This window comes from Gobio gobio (assembly GCF_949357685.1).
Source record: "Gobio gobio genome assembly, chromosome: 2".
NCBI classification, from domain to species: Eukaryota; Metazoa; Chordata; class Actinopteri; order Cypriniformes; family Gobionidae; genus Gobio; species Gobio gobio.
Window position 1 is genome coordinate 38,296,892 of NC_137098.1, and position 17,236 is coordinate 38,314,127.

At 44.4% G+C, this 17,236-nt stretch overlaps 1 protein-coding gene across 1 annotated transcript in view; it reads right to left on the reverse strand.

Moving 5' to 3' along the window:
- The window catches only part of adamts18 (ADAM metallopeptidase with thrombospondin type 1 motif, 18), an 80,988-nt gene that overhangs the window by 42,388 nt on the left and 21,364 nt on the right, over positions 1-17,236 (reverse strand). Inside the window, exons 4-10 of the mRNA XM_079808585.1 lie at positions 3,558-3,831; positions 3,010-3,209; positions 2,805-2,888; positions 2,145-2,304; positions 1,439-1,544; positions 599-736; positions 112-265 (exon numbers count right to left, since the gene is read on the reverse strand). Of these exons, the coding sequence (XP_079664711.1) occupies positions 112-265; positions 599-736; positions 1,439-1,544; positions 2,145-2,304; positions 2,805-2,888; positions 3,010-3,209; positions 3,558-3,831 (1,116 nt within the window). The remainder of the gene's footprint in view (positions 1-111; positions 266-598; positions 737-1,438; positions 1,545-2,144; positions 2,305-2,804; positions 2,889-3,009; positions 3,210-3,557; positions 3,832-17,236) is intronic.

Genomic DNA, 17,236 nt, shown 5'->3' on the forward strand with positions numbered 1-17,236 from the left:
CACACGGTTAAATTAACTCAAATGTGTTCAAACAAATTAAGCATAAAAATGTGAGGTAATCTAACTCTGAAAGAGAAGCCTGATAGCATATTTTGAAGATCTATGGGTTACCTTTACAAAGTCTAGGCTGCACAGTTTGGCTTTTGATCCAAACTGCCATTTGCACTGTATATCGGCATCGTACAGCTGACCTGGAAGCTGCTCAGGGTATTTGTACTGGCTTATCTGCTTGGGCTCATCCACTAGACACGAAGCCTGAGCTGTACTGTGAACACAAATGCATGCAAAGAAACATGAGCATAGAAACAGGCATTTAAAAAAAATAATTTTTTTACCATATTATATGTATCTCAAATGGGGGAAAATAGTTAAATATAAATAATTTAGCAACATATTAAATAAATGATTTATTAAAATGCAGTTTTCAAAATGCATGTTCAAAATTCTTATTATATTAACATGCATTTTTTAAAAATAAACAAATATATATATATATATATATATATATTTTACAATTAAAAATATATACGTTTCTAAAGTATATTTATATACTACTCTTTGTCAGCTGAATATAATGATATGTGAAGTGAAAGTTTACCCTAAAAATCGGTTCAGGTATTGCCGACTACAGGCAGACCAAGAGAAAACACCATTATTTCCAGCCAATGTGGGAGACATTATGTTCCCCTCAGTCTTCCGGCAGGGATTCCCCTCTCCGTCATGGATCATTCCAAAACTGGTGCATAAAAAAAGGAGGGAGCAAAAGAGGGAGAGATGGAGATTGAGAGTTTTACCCAGTGAGACTATTAATGTACAACCTCAGGACAGAAACCACTCCCTGAGTCAGGTGGGACATTACCTCTATAACTGAAAGCTCTTGCATCACACAAACCTCTACAATATTCTCTGTATTCTACTGAATAGAACAAGTCATGTGATTCACACTCACACATTTACATGCTTACTTTCGTCAGCCCTGTGAGAATCAGACCAATTAAAGCATCAAAATAAACATATGCACTATAGTCACGAAATTCAGTGTTGCACGATGTGCCATGTGATTATAAATGACCACTCCTCAATAAATGAGTGATTAATGACTGCTGGCCAGTGAAGATTTTACCCCAAACACCATGCACATTGGAGGCACGTGTCCATTTCATTTGACCAAAATGTTTTAACCACTGGGAATAACAAATCCCACAACATGTTATCAGCCGGGTGGTTCTCCAGGATATATTTTGTTCCAGTTTATGTTGAGAATACGCCAAAGGAATCAAAATACGGCTGTCATAAAAACAAAGTCTCAGACGTACTACATAAACTTCCCCTTATCACAATGGCAACCAGCAAACACAAACAAAATGTTTGCCTGTTTCACAGCATATGGTTTCCCAAATTGAAATTGTATGGGACCTGAAAGAATGAGTAAACGTACTTATGTCCTGACTCGTGGGCGATGGTGAAAGCGAGACCCAGCCCTGTGTCTTCATTAATAGTGCAGCTACGGTATTTGCTACACATCCCACTTATTGGAGCAAAACCTGCAAACAGAAAGAAACAGCAAAACATGGGTGGAAGAAGAAGAATGACACTGATGCATGTTGGGAACGTGAATCAAATTGATTGTTTACAAAGACATTACAATTACCAAGAGGTCTGGATGAAAACCGTAATACATGATTTAAGTATCACTGAACACACCACGATGTATTCACAACTATAGAATTTGAAACAGGATCCCATTGCGCAGAAACACACTTTCAGACTATTTTTCTGACTGCATGGTCTCAGAAAAAGCTTTGGTTTAAGTTTCACATCATGCAGGGGCAATTTAAAAGCAGTGCTCTCCCCTTTGCCATACATTCAAAGGAGTGCATACTTGTGGTTTGGAGCTTCAGAGATGAATTCATTACATTTGGCTGATGCCTCTATAGTAAAAATTGAAAAAGCTGCCAACTGACTGCAAAGTGGATTTGAGCTTTCTTGGATTCATTCAGGTGAAGTTCTCTGACTGGGGGCAGACTAGGACACACATCACCAACCACAAGCTCTTTCTAACCTTGGCGTTGTGTAATTCAGCCTCCCTCATCACAACACATGACCCACTTCTGCTGCTGGATGGTGAATGTCAAGTGCCTTACCCAAGGTGTCACACGGTTCATTCTTCCAGGAGCAGATGTCCAGCCCCGTCAACAGTATAGCATGGTCGTGCCGCTTGCCATTTTTACCTATCAGGCCTGATTGCCACTGGCAGAAGCTGTTGAGGGATTGGTCTGCGTGGTGGTTGATAGACAAGCCCAGCTGACAGCAGTGAAACCAAGAGAGATGAAGTGTTCAGAGGGGTGGTGAGAGAGAGATAAAAGAGTAATGAATGATCAGACATCTGTTGTGTATGAAAGAAAAGAAAAAAAGACTGGCATTCTTTAAAAAATGAAGATATTACACATCAAATGTACCTTTAATGAGAATAAATTAGCTATAGTGACCAGTGTTTTCTGCACTATTTAGCTCAAAAGCAAATGAAATAATAATGTAGTAATAATGCCAAGAATTGTCTTTCTGTTGAGTTACAAGACTGCACAACAACATATCAGTGTAGTCCGATTTATGCGCAAATAACTTTTGTAAGCCTTTTTTAGTGAATTAAAAACACACAGCATGACCAGCATGATGATGGATGGATGGATGGATGGATGGATGGATGGATGGATGGATGGATGGATGGATGGATGGATGGATGGATGGATGGATGGATGGATGGATGGATGGATGGTTACTGACCATGTATGTATGTATCTTACCGGATCTTTCTCTAGCAGAAGGAGGCTGACCACAACAATATTGATATCATTTCCAATCGTTCCATCTTTGAAAAGACTGGAGACCTGTTTAGCACAACAATATTATATATTGCATATTACTACGTATAGGGAGAAGAGAACGGTCACTGAACATGCCGGATCAAAGTGTCTTCTCAATAACAATGCTGCTGATAGCTCTGCTCACCATGTTCATGACAGTAAGGACATAAGTAGTGACATTCTCTCTTCCATGTTTCTCCAGCATCTTCCTGTCTGCCACCACTAGAGTTTCCACGTTCAGGACACCGTCTTTGCTCGATGTAATCTCTGAGCGTTTAACCCGGCTTTGCTGCTCAAACTCATCAGGCATGAAAAAATGATCCTCTGTCGGAGGCTTGGGAGTATCTGTAGTTAGGATGAGGTGGAGAGATAAAAGTATGGAAACTCATGAAAACGAGTGAGAGAAACTGGAAATTGCCTCAGATAACTGCTTTTCCTTTTTCCAAGCTTGCTCTCTGATAAAAAGCGGCTGAGAGGCGACGACAGACCAGGAAATACACAGTCATTAACTTCACATGATGTTTCCGAGCTTTCATTCAATTCCGTACAACAGATGATAACGATGACACAGTTTCTAAATAGCTTTGCTGTAGAGGGCTTTGTTGTTATATGCATACTGATGAATTCTATAAGTAAATCATGTGTGATGCACTTTCCAACTAAAAAAAGCTCAAAGGAAATTCCCTTACATACATTGCTTGCGGCGTCCGCAGAAATGTTGTCTCTGGAGCTTTCCGTGCTGGAAGTCATGGTGGTGGTGATGATGGTGGTGGTCCTCGTAGGGGTTGTTTGATTTAAAGCCGCTGGACCAGTCAGTCTTCTCTGCATGCACTCTGCGCTCAGCTGATCGCTTGTAGATGACATGTGGGTGATGTCCAGAGGGGGCGCTGTAGTTGTGTCGTGAAGCCAAATGCTGCGGTAGTGGAGTGATGAAAAGTTCCTCACCGGAAAATCGTAGCAGACCTGACTGCAGAGTACAGAGGAACAGGAAACTATGAGCCATATAATAACAAACTATGAGGTTGGACTCCATGTCAAATGTATATGCACTTTTTAAAAGTTTGGGGTCAGTAAGATTATTTTGTGTTTTTATTAAATGTTCAGCAAAGGTGCATTTAATTGATCAAAATACAGTAAAATGTTACATGATCTATCAGAAATTATTCTAATAGGCTGATTTGGTGCTAAGAAAACATTTCCTCTTTTTTTCCAATGTTGTGCTTAATATTTTTGTGGAAAATGTGATACCTTTTTCACAATTATGTTATGAACATTTTATTTGAACTGTAACATTATAGATGTCTTTACTATCACTTTTGATTAATTTGACGCATCACTGTTGAATAAAAGTATTCATTGTTATATACAAATGACTGTTATTAATAGTATATGTGATAAAAATAAAAAAAGAATTAAACTAATTATTGAAATGCTATATAAATCTTGGCATTACAACATTATTATGTGTTAGTACAGTATGAAAAATAAATGTAGCACTTTATTTTACAGTCTTGTTCCCCGTACATTATATATACTTATTGCAGTTATTACAATAACCATTCTCTATTACAATAACTGGGTAATAACCCTGAACCTACCCCTAAACCTAAACCTAACCTTAACCCATGTAGTTACCTTATATAACCCAGTACTTTTTTAGGTAAGAACGCTGTAAGTATACATACTGTAAAATAAAGTGCAACCAAAATAAGTTTGCTAAATGTTATATATTTAACAGTTTCTTTATTAGTGTTTTTAAATATTAACTTAAAGTGAAGGTAAGATGATGGCGAAGGTAATCTAAATATAAAAATAGTGGCAATGAGCATGAACAATTAAATATCCAATATTTGCCGATATACACAGATCAGGCATATATTGTGTCCTAATATTGTGTTGGTCCCCCTTTTGCTGACCCTTTGAGGCATGGACTCCACTAGACCCCTGAAGGTGTGCTGTGGTATCTGGCACCAAGATGTTAGCAGCAGATAATTTCAGGCCTGTAAGTTGCGAGTTGGGATGGATTGAACCTCCATGGATTGAACTTGTTTATTCAGCACATCCAACAGATACTCGATTGGATTGAGTTTTGGGGAATTTGGAGGCCAAGTCAACACCTCAAACTCGTTGTTGTGCTCCTCAACCCATTCCTGAACCACTTTTGCTTTGTGGGGGGGTGCATTATCCTGCTGAACGAGGCCACAGCCACCAGGGAATACTGTTTCCATGAAAGGGTGTAAATGATCTGCAACAATGCTTAGGTAGGTGGTATGTGTCAAAGTAACATTCACATGGATGGAAGGACCCAAAGTTTCCCAGCAGAACATTGCCCAAAGCATCACACTGCCTCCGCCGGCTTGCCTTCTTTCCATAGTGCATCCTGGTGCTATGTGTTCCCCAGGTAAGCGACGCCCACATGATGTAAAAGAAAATGTGATTCATCAGACCAGGCAACCTTCTTTCATTTCTCTGTGGTCCAGTTCTGATGCTCACGTGCCCACTGTTGGCACTTTCGGCGGTGGACAGGGGTCAGCATGGGCACCTTGACTGATCTGCGGCTATGCAGCCCCATACGCAAAAAATTGCGATGCACTGTGCATTCTGACACCTTTCTATCACAACCAGCATTAACTTCTTGAGCAATTTGAGCTACAGTAGCTCGTCTGTTTGATTGGACCACACAGGCCAGCTCCCCACGTGTGAGCCTTGGCCGGCCATGACTTCACCACTGTTCCTTCATAAGATCACTTTTAATAGATACTGACCACTGCAGACCGGGAACACCCCACAAGAGCTGCAGTTTTAGAGATGCTCTGACCCAGTCATCAAGCCATCACAATTTGGCCCTTGTCAAACTTGCTCAAATCATTACGCTTGCCAATTTTTCCTGCTTTTAACACATCAACTTTGAGGACAAAATGTTCACTTACTGCCTAATATATTGCACCCACTAACAGATGCTGTCATGAAGAGATAATCAGTGTTATTCACTTCACCTGTGTATATTCTACTTACAATTAGTATTAATATTGTGCATCTCTAATGTCCAATATAGCAGGCAACGGAAATATTCAAGTTGAGCTCTATTTGCAGCATCTGTTCCACACTATACAATAATTGCCCAAAAGATTTCCATTGTAAATACATGTTAACACAACTGTCATCATGTTTATTGTTTTGTTTTGAAAAACCGAGGGCTGATTTGTGCTTGCTCTCAGTGGTAATCAACAGCATGCAACAGATGCTGTCAACAGAGGTCAACTTCTAGTTAACCAGGAATATTCCTAAAAGGACACATTAGCCTTGAGATAACCCTCAAGACCAAGCTAAAACCAGAGCGCACAGATGTGGGACTGAAAATATATCAAATCAAAGACATGGAGGTATTTAGGTGAGTTTGATGTCATGGAAGAAAAGCCCTCCAGGAGACCATCGACTTTTATATTCCTGGTTGTGGGGGATTCATGGTCCCTCCAGCTGAAATAGTGGTTAAAAAACAGCTGTTGCAGAGTCACAAAACACGGGCATCGCCATAGTTACAGCTGTCAGTACACAATAAACAAACGATGACATGGCGGGACGTAGAGCAGCCTGGGGCTTCTGAAGGCATCTTAAAGAGCTGCCCATTTATCAAATGTTTCACTACAGAGAGCAGAGGAAAGTTCATATGCAGCATAACCTTTCAGCAGCTTGTTTTACAGTGACGATTAGCATAGCCACAAGCCAGGCATGACAGGTATGATAGACTATCATATCTACATCCTCTCTCAACAGCACTCAGCCCTTGAAAATCTCTAATTAACTCCCTTTCTCCAAGGAAAAGGAAACCTGAGAAGTAAAAGTGAGGAAACCTACTGTATAGTACCATGCTGTATGGTTAATTCACCATGAAATAAAAATGGACAGTTCTTGTTTTTTTTTGTTTTTTGTTTTTTGCTATATTGCAGTAGTTATTATAAATGTGCCTTTGTAATCTTTAATCAAAGTAACTTCCCCTCCCTTTTGTCCAAAATCACCCCCTATACCCTAAAATAGGGCACTATTTGAGGGGACAGCCATTTGTAGTTGTGTCAAAACCATAGTGGACGTTATCGAGTGCACAATGCTCCGCAAAAATGAATGTACAACTGATGTATACAAATTCCTGTGTCTTACCAGAAAATGGCGCCTGCTACTGAATCATCCATACATCCATTTTCCAAACCGCTGGTCCAATGTGGTTACAGTGTAATATCATACAGGTTAAATTCCTTTTTAATTGATTATTAAATTGATAAGGTTTATACATGCTAGTTTCCATGACGCTAGTTTTCATTACTACTGGAATTGCCAGTTTGCTAAGTTTCAAATGATTAAAGGGGTGGTTCTGTGGTTTTTTTCTAGGCTTGGTTGTGTTTATGGGGCACAGTATAACATGTCTTAATACTTCTTTTTTTTTTTAAACGCCGTATTTTTCTTATATTTGACCTTTATTCCACACCGCTGTCTCCACTGTCCTTTGAACGGCTCGTTTGCTTCCGGCTTCTATGAAGCCCATCCCTCCAAAAAATGCAATAGTCTTAGATTGGTTAGATGGACAAATTACTCTTTCTTAATGACTGTGACGTGGCCTCGCCCACTTTGTTGCGTGTTCGCGGGGGCAGTGTTTATGTTAATAGCAAGGGTTTATGATGTCACCAACCCGGGAAGAAGCTTGTTGTAGTCCAAACCGGCCGTTTTTGTAGGCAATAAACTGCCATAACTTTAAAAGACAATATCTCCGTTTGCATTGAACTTTCAGCGCTGTAACTTTGCAGGTACTGTTTATGCTCAAGCAGCAACATTACACACTAACTACATTTTAAAAAGTGAAATCGCATGCAACCACCCCTTTAAACACCAAAGCACAAACTATGCAAAAGCAGCAGCCCTTCTCAGTGTCCGAGTCCGTTCCATAGATTTTATTCACTCCCTCAAGTTGACAGTGTTGGGAAGATTACTTTGGAAATGTAATTATTACAGATTACAAGTTACCCTATTTAAAATGTAATAAGTAGTGTAACTATTTCAATTACTTTATTAAAGGGGTCATGAATTGAGAAATCAACTTTCCCTTGAGCTTTTGATAAATAAAAGTGTGGAGGAGGGGGCGTGGTTTTGCGAGGTCTGTAGCGGGAGAGAGAGCAGGGCCGAGCGGTTGGTAAGTGGGTCAAGTGCAAATGAGTAACACCTGTCTCTGATTGCAGTAATTGGCTGGAGAGACTGCTTATAAGCTGCAGCAGAGAGAGAGATGAGAGAGAGAGAGACTCACTGGGACTCGTATGCACACAGCCACGCAGAGAGGAACTGCTGATAAAACCGACGAAGTGAAAAGAGAGTTTGATTATTGTTTTATGTTTTTGTGCGATGTGCACAGAGTTTATTGAGTGACCGAAGGAGAAAATAAAAAGAGCACTTACGAGTCCCAGAAAGCCGACCCTGGTCTTCTTCCTTCCCACACCCACAAGAACCAAAAACTACTACACTGGTGCCGAAACCCGGGAAGGGAGAAGAACGCCGCCGCCATGCAATCCCCGCCAGGAACGCCATTTGCGCAGATTATCAACTCGCTGGCTGATCTTCACCAAGAGCAACACCAGCAGCTACTGGCCATGAGGGAGGAGCACGAAAAGAGGTTCGAGGTGCTCCTCCAGGGCCAGTATGAAGACCGCCAGCTGTTCCGGAGCTGGATAGACCGGGAGGCTAAGGCCGCCCCCCACGCACCATCTGACTCAGCGGCTTCTCTGAGCCTTGCCAAGATGGGTCCCCAGGACGACCCCGAGGTGTTCCTGGACTTATTTGAGAAGTCCGCCGAGGTCTGGGGGTGGCCCACCGCGGACTGGCCAATGCGGCTACTTCCCTTGCTGTCCGGAGAGGCACAAGTAGCCGCCCACCAACTGCCAGTCCAGAACCTCCTGGTCTATCAGGACCTGAAGTGGGCCATCCTTCAGCGGGTCGGCCGGACCCCAGAACAACACCGTCAGAGGTTCCGGACCCTGAGCCTCGAAGAGTCCGGCCGGCCCTTCGTCTTCGCCCAACAGCTCCGGGACTCCTGCCGCAAATGGCTGATGGCCGATGGGTGTGACGTCGAGGGAATGATCGATCGTGTGGTACTGGAACAGTTCGTCGCCCGGCTACCGAAGACAACTGCCCAGTGGGTCCAGTGCCACCGCCCGACGTCGCTAGACCAGGCCATCCAGCTGGCGGAGGACCAAATGGTGGCGTGCTCCGGGGTCGGCGAACCCCTTCCATCCGCTTCTCTCTCTCTCTCTCTCCCCCCTGTTGTTTCTTCCCCCTCTCTCCCCAAACCTGTCCCCCTTCCCAGGTTGCGGCGCAGGACGATACCCAGACCGGCGCCGAGGTGGAGGTCGGGGGTTCCGCCCAAGGCCATGGCGGCTCCCAGACCGGCGCCCCGGGGAGGGGGAGCGACAACCGACCCGTTCCCCTCCTCATCTTCTCCAGCACTCTCTCCATGCCAATTCCCCGACCCACTTCCAGCCACTAGGGCGGCGGGGAAGCCTGGGCCGGCTTGCTGGCGCTGTGGGGACCCCGGCTATTTCATCAATCGGTATCCAGTGATGGAGGTGGGGACACTGATCCGGGTCCCCGACGCGCCACAAGCCGCCCCCGATCAAGCTGGCCTGTACCAGATACCTGTGAGTATCGAGGGGGGTACTTATCAGGCTTTGGTGGATTCGGGTTGTAACAAGACCTCCATCCATCAAAGCCTGATTCAGTCTAAGGTGTTGGATAACCGCCGCATGGTTAAGGTGAGGTGTGTGCACGGGGAAGTGGTGAATTATCCGGTGTTGCCCGTGGATATTCAATTTCGGGGACAAAAGCATAGTGTGGAGGTAGCAGTTAACCCGCACCTCCGGCATCCGCTAATTTTGGGGACCAATTGGCCATCATTTAATAAATTGTTGGGGCATTTGTGTGCGGATGCTTCTTGGGGAAAACATGTAAAGGGGAAAGAGACGGTTGCTCAGTCGGGAGAGGTGGATTCGGGACCTCCGGGGGCCGGTCCGGGGGAACAGAGCGGTCTGGAGATGCCCATTCTCACAGACCGCGATGACTTTCCCCTGGAACAGTCCCGGGATGAGTCGCTGAAAAACGCGTTTAATCAGGTCCGTTCCATCGACGGCCACCTCCTCCAGCCTGACCAGCCGCTCTCTTATCCCTATTTTTGTATTTTAAAGGATAGGTTGTATCGGGTGACCCAAGACACCCAGTCAAAGCAGGATACAACCCAGTTGTTAGTACCTAAAAGCCACCGGGAAATGCTTTTCCAGGCGGCTCATTCTAATCCTATGGCCGGGCATTTAGGACAAACGGCTATACTCAACCGTCTAATGGCCCGTTTCTTCTGGCCGGGCATTCACGAGAATGTACGCAGATGGTGTGCGTCTTGTCGTGAATGTCAGTTGGTGAATCCACCGGCCACCCCAAAAGCACCATTGTGCCCACTCCCGCTAGTGCAGGTCCCCTTCGAGAGAATTGGTATGGACCTCATCGGGCCATTAGAGCGGTCAGCACGCGGGCATCGCTTTGCATTAGTTATGGTAGACTATGCAACGCGATACCCGGAAGCAGTCCCGCTCCGCACTATTTCGGCGAAAAGTGTTGCGAGCGCACTGTTTTCATTCATCTCCCGGGTGGGAATCCCGAAAGAGATTCTCACTGATCAAGGCACGGCATTCATGTCACGAACGATTCGCGAACTTTACGAGTTGTTGGGCGTTAAATCGGTTCGCACAAGCGTCTATCACCCACAAACAGATGGCTTGGTGGAACGGTTTAATCGCACGTTGAAATCCATGATTCGTAAGTTCGTTCACGAGGACGCTAAAAATTGGGATAAATGGCTAGAACCTCTGATGTTTGCTGTTCGCGAGGTCCCGCAAGCCTCCACAGGGTTTTCCCCCTTCGAGCTTCTCTATGGGCGCCAGCCCCGGGGGGTGCTGGATGTCCTTAGGGAGGCTTGGGAGGAAGGACCTTCAGCAAGTAAAAATGAAATTCAGTATGTCCTGGACCTGAGAACAAAACTCCACACTTTGGGGCGGCTGTCAATGGAGAATTTGTTACAGGCTCAGGACAAACAGAGACAGCTATACAACAGAGGCGCTAGGCTTCGTCAATTCACTCCGGGAGATAAGGTACTTGTATTACTCCCTACGTCGAGCTCGAAATTACTCGCAAAGTGGCAAGGACCCTTTGAGGTCACACGGCGAGTTAGCGATCTCAACTATGAGGTGATTCGATCAGATAGGGACGGGGCACGTCAAATTTACCACCTCAACCTGCTAAAGAAATGGTCTGAGGCAGAGTCAGTGATGCTCGCAACGGTGGTGAGCGGAGAGGAGGATCTCAGGCCGGAGGCGGTTCAAAAACCTCTATCTCTCGCTCTGGCCCGGGGGGATACCACCTCTCGCCCTCGCAGCTCACTGACGTAAAACATTTACAAGCGGAGTTCGCTGACGTGTTCTCGCCCCTACCTGGTCGCACCGATCTCATCCAGCACCACGTTGAGACTGAGCCGGGAGTTGTGGTTCGCAGCCGGCCGTACCGCTTGCCTGAACATAAGAAAAAAGTGGTTCAGGAAGAATTAGAGGCTATGCTTGACATGGGTGTGATAGAAGAATCCAACAGTGACTGGGCGAGCCCGATTGTTTTAGTGCCTAAACCTGACGGCTCGGTCCGTTTCTGTGTGGATTATCGTAAGGTGAACGCGGTGTCGAAATTTGATGCTTATCCAATGCCAAGGATTGACGAATTGCTTGATCGGCTAGGGACTGCTCGTTTTTATTCAACGCTGGACTTGACTAAGGGTTATTGGCAGATCCCCTTGTCTCCAATGACCAAAGAAAAGACCGCTTTCAGCACGCCGTTTGGATTACACCAATTCGTCACCCTTCCTTTCGGCCTGTTCGGGGCTCCCGCAACCTTCCAGCGTCTGATGGACAGAATTCTCCGGCCGCATGCAGCATATGCCGCTGCCTATCTGGATGATATCATCATCTACAGTGCAGACTGGCAGCGTCATATGCAGCACTTGCGAGCTGTCCTGAAGTCGCTGAGAAGGGCGGGGCTTACCGCCAACCCGAAGAAGTGTGCAATTGGGCAGGTGGAAGTAAAGTATCTGGGCTTCCACTTGGGTCATGGGCAGGTGCGTCCCCAAATTGACAAGACCGCAGCTGTTGCGGCCTGTCCGAGACCCAAGACCAAAAAGGAGGTTAGACAGTTCCTGGGGCTAGCGGGATATTACAGGAGGTTTGTACCTAATTATTCGGACCTCGCTAGCCCGCTGACTGATCTAACTAAAAAAGAGGTACCAGATACGGTTCAGTGGACGGAGCGGTGCCAGCAGGCTTTTACTCAGATAAAGGCTGCTCTGTGTGGTGGACCGCTCTTGCAGGCTCCTAACTTTTCTCTCCCTTTTCTTCTACAGACTGACGCCTCGGACAGAGGGTTGGGCGCGGTCCTGTCCCAGGAGGTGGAGGGTGAGGAGCGGCCGGTGCTGTACATCAGTCGCAAGCTCTCTAAGAGAGAGACGATGTACAGCACCATTGAGAAGGAGTGTTTGGCCATCAGGTGGGCCGTTCTCACCCTTCGCTATTACCTCCTGGGGCGGGAGTTCACCCTCTGTTCGGACCACGCCCCCTTGCAGTGGCTCCACCGCATGAAGGATACCAACGCGCGGATCACCCGTTGGTATCTAGCTTTACAGCCATTTAAGTTCAAGGTGGTCCACAGGCCGGGTGCTCAGATGGCTGTGGCTGACTTCCTCTCCAGGAGGGGGGGGGGGGGGGGGAGGCTGCAGGCCGGATGGCTTCCCGGCCTGAGTCGGGCGGTGGGGGTATGTGGAGGAGGGGGCGTGGTTTTGCGAGGTCTGTAGCGGGAGAGAGAGCAGGGCCGAGCGGTTGGTAAGTGGGTCAAGTGCAAATGAGTAACACCTGTCTCTGATTGCAGTAATTGGCTGGAGAGACTGCTTATAAGCTGCAGCAGAGAGAGAGATGAGAGAGAGAGAGACTCACTGGGACTCGTATGCACACAGCCACGCAGAGAGGAACTGCTGATAAAACCGACGAAGTGAAAAGAGAGTTTGATTATTGTTTTATGTTTTTGTGCGATGTGCACACAGTTTATTGAGTGACCGAAGGAGAAAATAAAAAGAGCACTTACGAGTCCCAGAAAGCCGACCCTGGTCTTCTTCCTTCCCACACCCACAAGAACCAAAAACTACTACAAAAAGGTCATGGTAATACAAGAATATCCTGTAAGTTTCAGAGCTGAAAACTTCCTTGTTAGTCAAAGAAAAGCTTTTATTGACACCAGGCCCACCAAACGAGAGACCTAAGGCTGTGACGTCAGATGTGGTGAAACGCCGCCTCAACAGAAGAAGACTCACTCCTGATTCTGTAGCCCCGCCCACTGACTCGTACCTGGCATGTTAGATAAATAACAGGCCTACGTGGAGCTAAACCAGATCGAACTTCCAAGCAATAAAGCTTACGGCATGTTTCAAACGTGAATTAAGCTTCCTTCGGATTCCAAAAGGCATGGTTGAACTATATTTTTAATGAAGATCCAGCTCATGTGGAGAAGACATTGCATTTGTTTGCTTCATTTCACCACGGATTCGTTTGTAAACAAGAGACTGGATTTGCAGACAGGATGAGAAAAAAAAAGAATGATGTGACTTCTGAATCTGACAGGAATGATGCAATACAATTATGTGAGTAAAAAAAAAATTTTTTGTATGTGATAATATTGCATTGTTGCATTTGATATCTATTATGTACATGTCTACCTAAACATAATTTACCACAGTCACAGGCTTTGTATTTGAGTTGGTTCATTGACTGATCCTGATCAGACTTGAACATGTATGGGCCAGGGCTTGCACTCGCACTCGCGCGCATATCTGTGTGTGTTATGCACGTTTCGTGGTATATCCACCGATCGGGTGTATCCAAGTAATAAAAAATAACGTAACATTACAATTAATTGCGGGTGGGTGGATGAGATATAAATCATTGTGTTTGTTTGATAAAGACATTTTGCAAGCCCTTTGGGCGAATCATACCAGTTGCTGTTTTTCCACAATTCCCACGTGTACTGACGGGGGAGCAGAAGCTCATTACAATATGCAAAACTGTTATCCAATCATAGCAGTGGGCGTTTACTTCCAAGTCTTCAATGTGGCACGCCCATAAAAACACAAAGCATTTCAAGAGCTAGGCTCAAAACCAGGGTAGAAAATAGCCTATTACTTATTCATTATGATTTTTTTTAATGTTAAAACCACGCGAATGTCATAAGTTGACCTCAGACAACAGTATAAAAAATTTTACAAAGCCAGTTCATGACCCCTTTAAAGTAATGTAACTGAATACATTTGATTACTTTACATAATCCTAGTGTCTTACAGAAAATATTCAGATGTAAGCCCCTTGTAATCAATAACATTTTCATAAGTAACTGTAATTTAATTACATATTTTTTCTCAGTAACTGTAACTGATTACAGTTACATTTATTTTGTAATTAAATTATGTAATCTAATTACATGTAACTAGTTACTCTCCAACACTGTTAGTGGAGTAATGTAGGACGTAGTGAATGAGCATATGGGGGGGGGGGCGATTTCAAACACAGCTCTCTTCTTTGATAACGTGTTTACTAGCACGAGGGTGGGACAACCTGTCCCTTACATAAGATCGCAGCACCAGCAAACAATAACAAATCTAACAATCCTGCCCTCGGGTGGATCACAATAGGGAAGAAAAGACTATTGCAACTTCAATTTCATGGCAACTTCAATTCTGCAAAGCTGGCCATTTCTAACACATTATCAGAAAAAATACTAATATTAATTGAAATATCGAAATCACATAACCCAGGCTCCTCACCCGTGTGTGTGTGTGTGTGCGTGCGTGCGTGCGTGCGTGCGTGCGTGCGTGCGTGTGTGTTGCTTGGTGGAGTTTTATGTATCTTTTAGAGCTGAATTAGATGGCATGTTTGAGAGGTAGGTGGAGGAGGTCAGATATTCACAAGCAGTTGATTAATGAGGTGTGGGGTCAAAGGCGAGCACAAAGCTTATCGTCTGCTATGATAGTGACATGCATTGGTGCCCTGGGACACATCCACAGCAAGCCAACACATGCACATATTTAGCCATTACTAATAAAACATGTCAAAGTTTAAATGCTTCATTATAAGTCATACACATGTGTCTCCAGGTTTATTTGGTTTGGGTCAGTGTTTCTACAATGATGATACAAGCAAAATATAGCAATATTCTAGCGTGAACCACTTTCAGAACTGCACTACCAATGGGAAAAGCAATATATGTCAGCTTTATTAAAGGCATAGTGCACCCAAAAATAAAAATTCTGTCATCATTTGCGTTTATTTTTTGAAACACAAATGAAGATACTTTTAATGAAATCTGAGCAATTTCTGTCCCTCCATTGACAGCTATGCAACTACCACTTTGATGCTTCAAAAGGTTCATAAGGAGATCATAAAACTAATCCATATGCATTGAGTGGTTTAGACCAGGCTTTTATTCACATATAAACATTCATCAACGCACAAATCAGTTATGGTAAACAGAAGCTCAAGAATGTTTGCTTGACGTGCGAGAGCCAATGAGGTTCATTCTTGTGTGTTACGCACCACTTTTGAGCTTCTGCAAGAACCAATGAGGTTTGTTCTCGTTGATGAATGTTTATATGTGAATAAAAGCCTGGACTAAACCCCACATAAAATGCATATTAATTAGTTTTATGATCTCCTTATGAACCTTTTGAAGCATCAAAGTGGTAGTTGAGTAGCTGTCAATGGAGGGACAGAAATCACTCAGGATTTATACAAAATATCTTAAAGGGGTGGTAAACCACGATTTCACTATTCTAACTTTAGCTAGCGTGTAATGTTGCTGCTTGAGCATAAACAACATCTGCAAAGTTACAACGTTCAAAGTTTAAAGCAAAGGGAGATAATTGCTTTTAAAGAAATCAATTTCTAAGGACTACGGCAAACGGCCAGTAGGCGACTACAGACATTCCTCCAGGGTTGGTGACATCACCAGCCTCAATATTAACATAAACCCCTCCTCCGAGAATATTAAATAAGGGGAGGTGAGGCCATTTTGTATCGCTGTTGTTGTGGTATAGTTAGGCTGGAGTGGTGTTGCTGCAATGCCGACGAAACGTTGTTATTTTCATCCGGATTGCAGGTCTGGGGTACTTGCTTTGTGCAGCCTTCATAGGGACGGGGGTGCGTTGCAGTGCGTTTAACATACAGCATGTTATATGCATGTGTGTTTGAGACAGAGGGGAACAGGCGCGCGCGGGGCTCCCGCTGCACATCTCACGGAGGAAAACTTCCACATTCTTCGCGAGTTCAATACAGGATTCGCACAACGTCAGCTGCGTGAGACAAACACTGCCAGTGTGTGGATGCACGACGCGCGCGGGGCTCCCGCTGCACATTTCACGGAGGAAAACTTCCACAATCTTTGCGAGTTCAATGCATGATTTGCACAACGGCTTGTCCTGAAAGCTGGATTTACAAACAGAAGCTGTTTACGGGCCACAACCTGTAAGTCTGATTTATTTTTCATCGATGTGTTTTCCTGTAATAGGTTAATTGTACGTTGTAGCAAGGAAGTAAACAGATGACAACGCTGTTCTGCAAACCAGTCTGTTAAATGCTCATTCATACTTAATGTTATCCGACGAACACCTAACGTTACAAACACTAACGTTAAAATCTCAACAGCGAACTTGGCATTAGTGTAAATGATTCTTTGATTAGAGCTTTTATGTATTATTTATCTACAGGCATGCTAAACATGGTTCTGTGTGTGATTTGGCAAACTTACTAGTAAAGCCAGTGTTTAGTGTTCGTTTTGGGTTCTTGCAACAGATATTTGGCTATAATCGTTCTAAAAATACAAAAGTGCCATTCAGTAGCGATCACTATAGACCCGCAGTCTTTACTCTTGAGGACTGAACAGGTTGAACAGGTTCTGCTCGATCATCTTCACTAAAATGTTCTGGGTCTGATTCGGGCTCATATGGTTTTATTGACGCCATTGTTTCTAATACTGACCAAAGCACAGCTTCCAGGTAAGGGGCCTGACGTTTCCGATAAACATGCACTGCGGTTAGCGAATCACAACACACTGGGCCAGCTAACCAATCTGAGCCCATCGCGTATTTTTGAGGGACTAGTTTCATAGAACCCGGAAACCATCAGACCGTTTTACAAGGAGGGACAGAGCAGTGTAGAATAATCAGAAAGTGTCAAATATATGAAAAATAATGCTATTTTTTTTTAAACGAA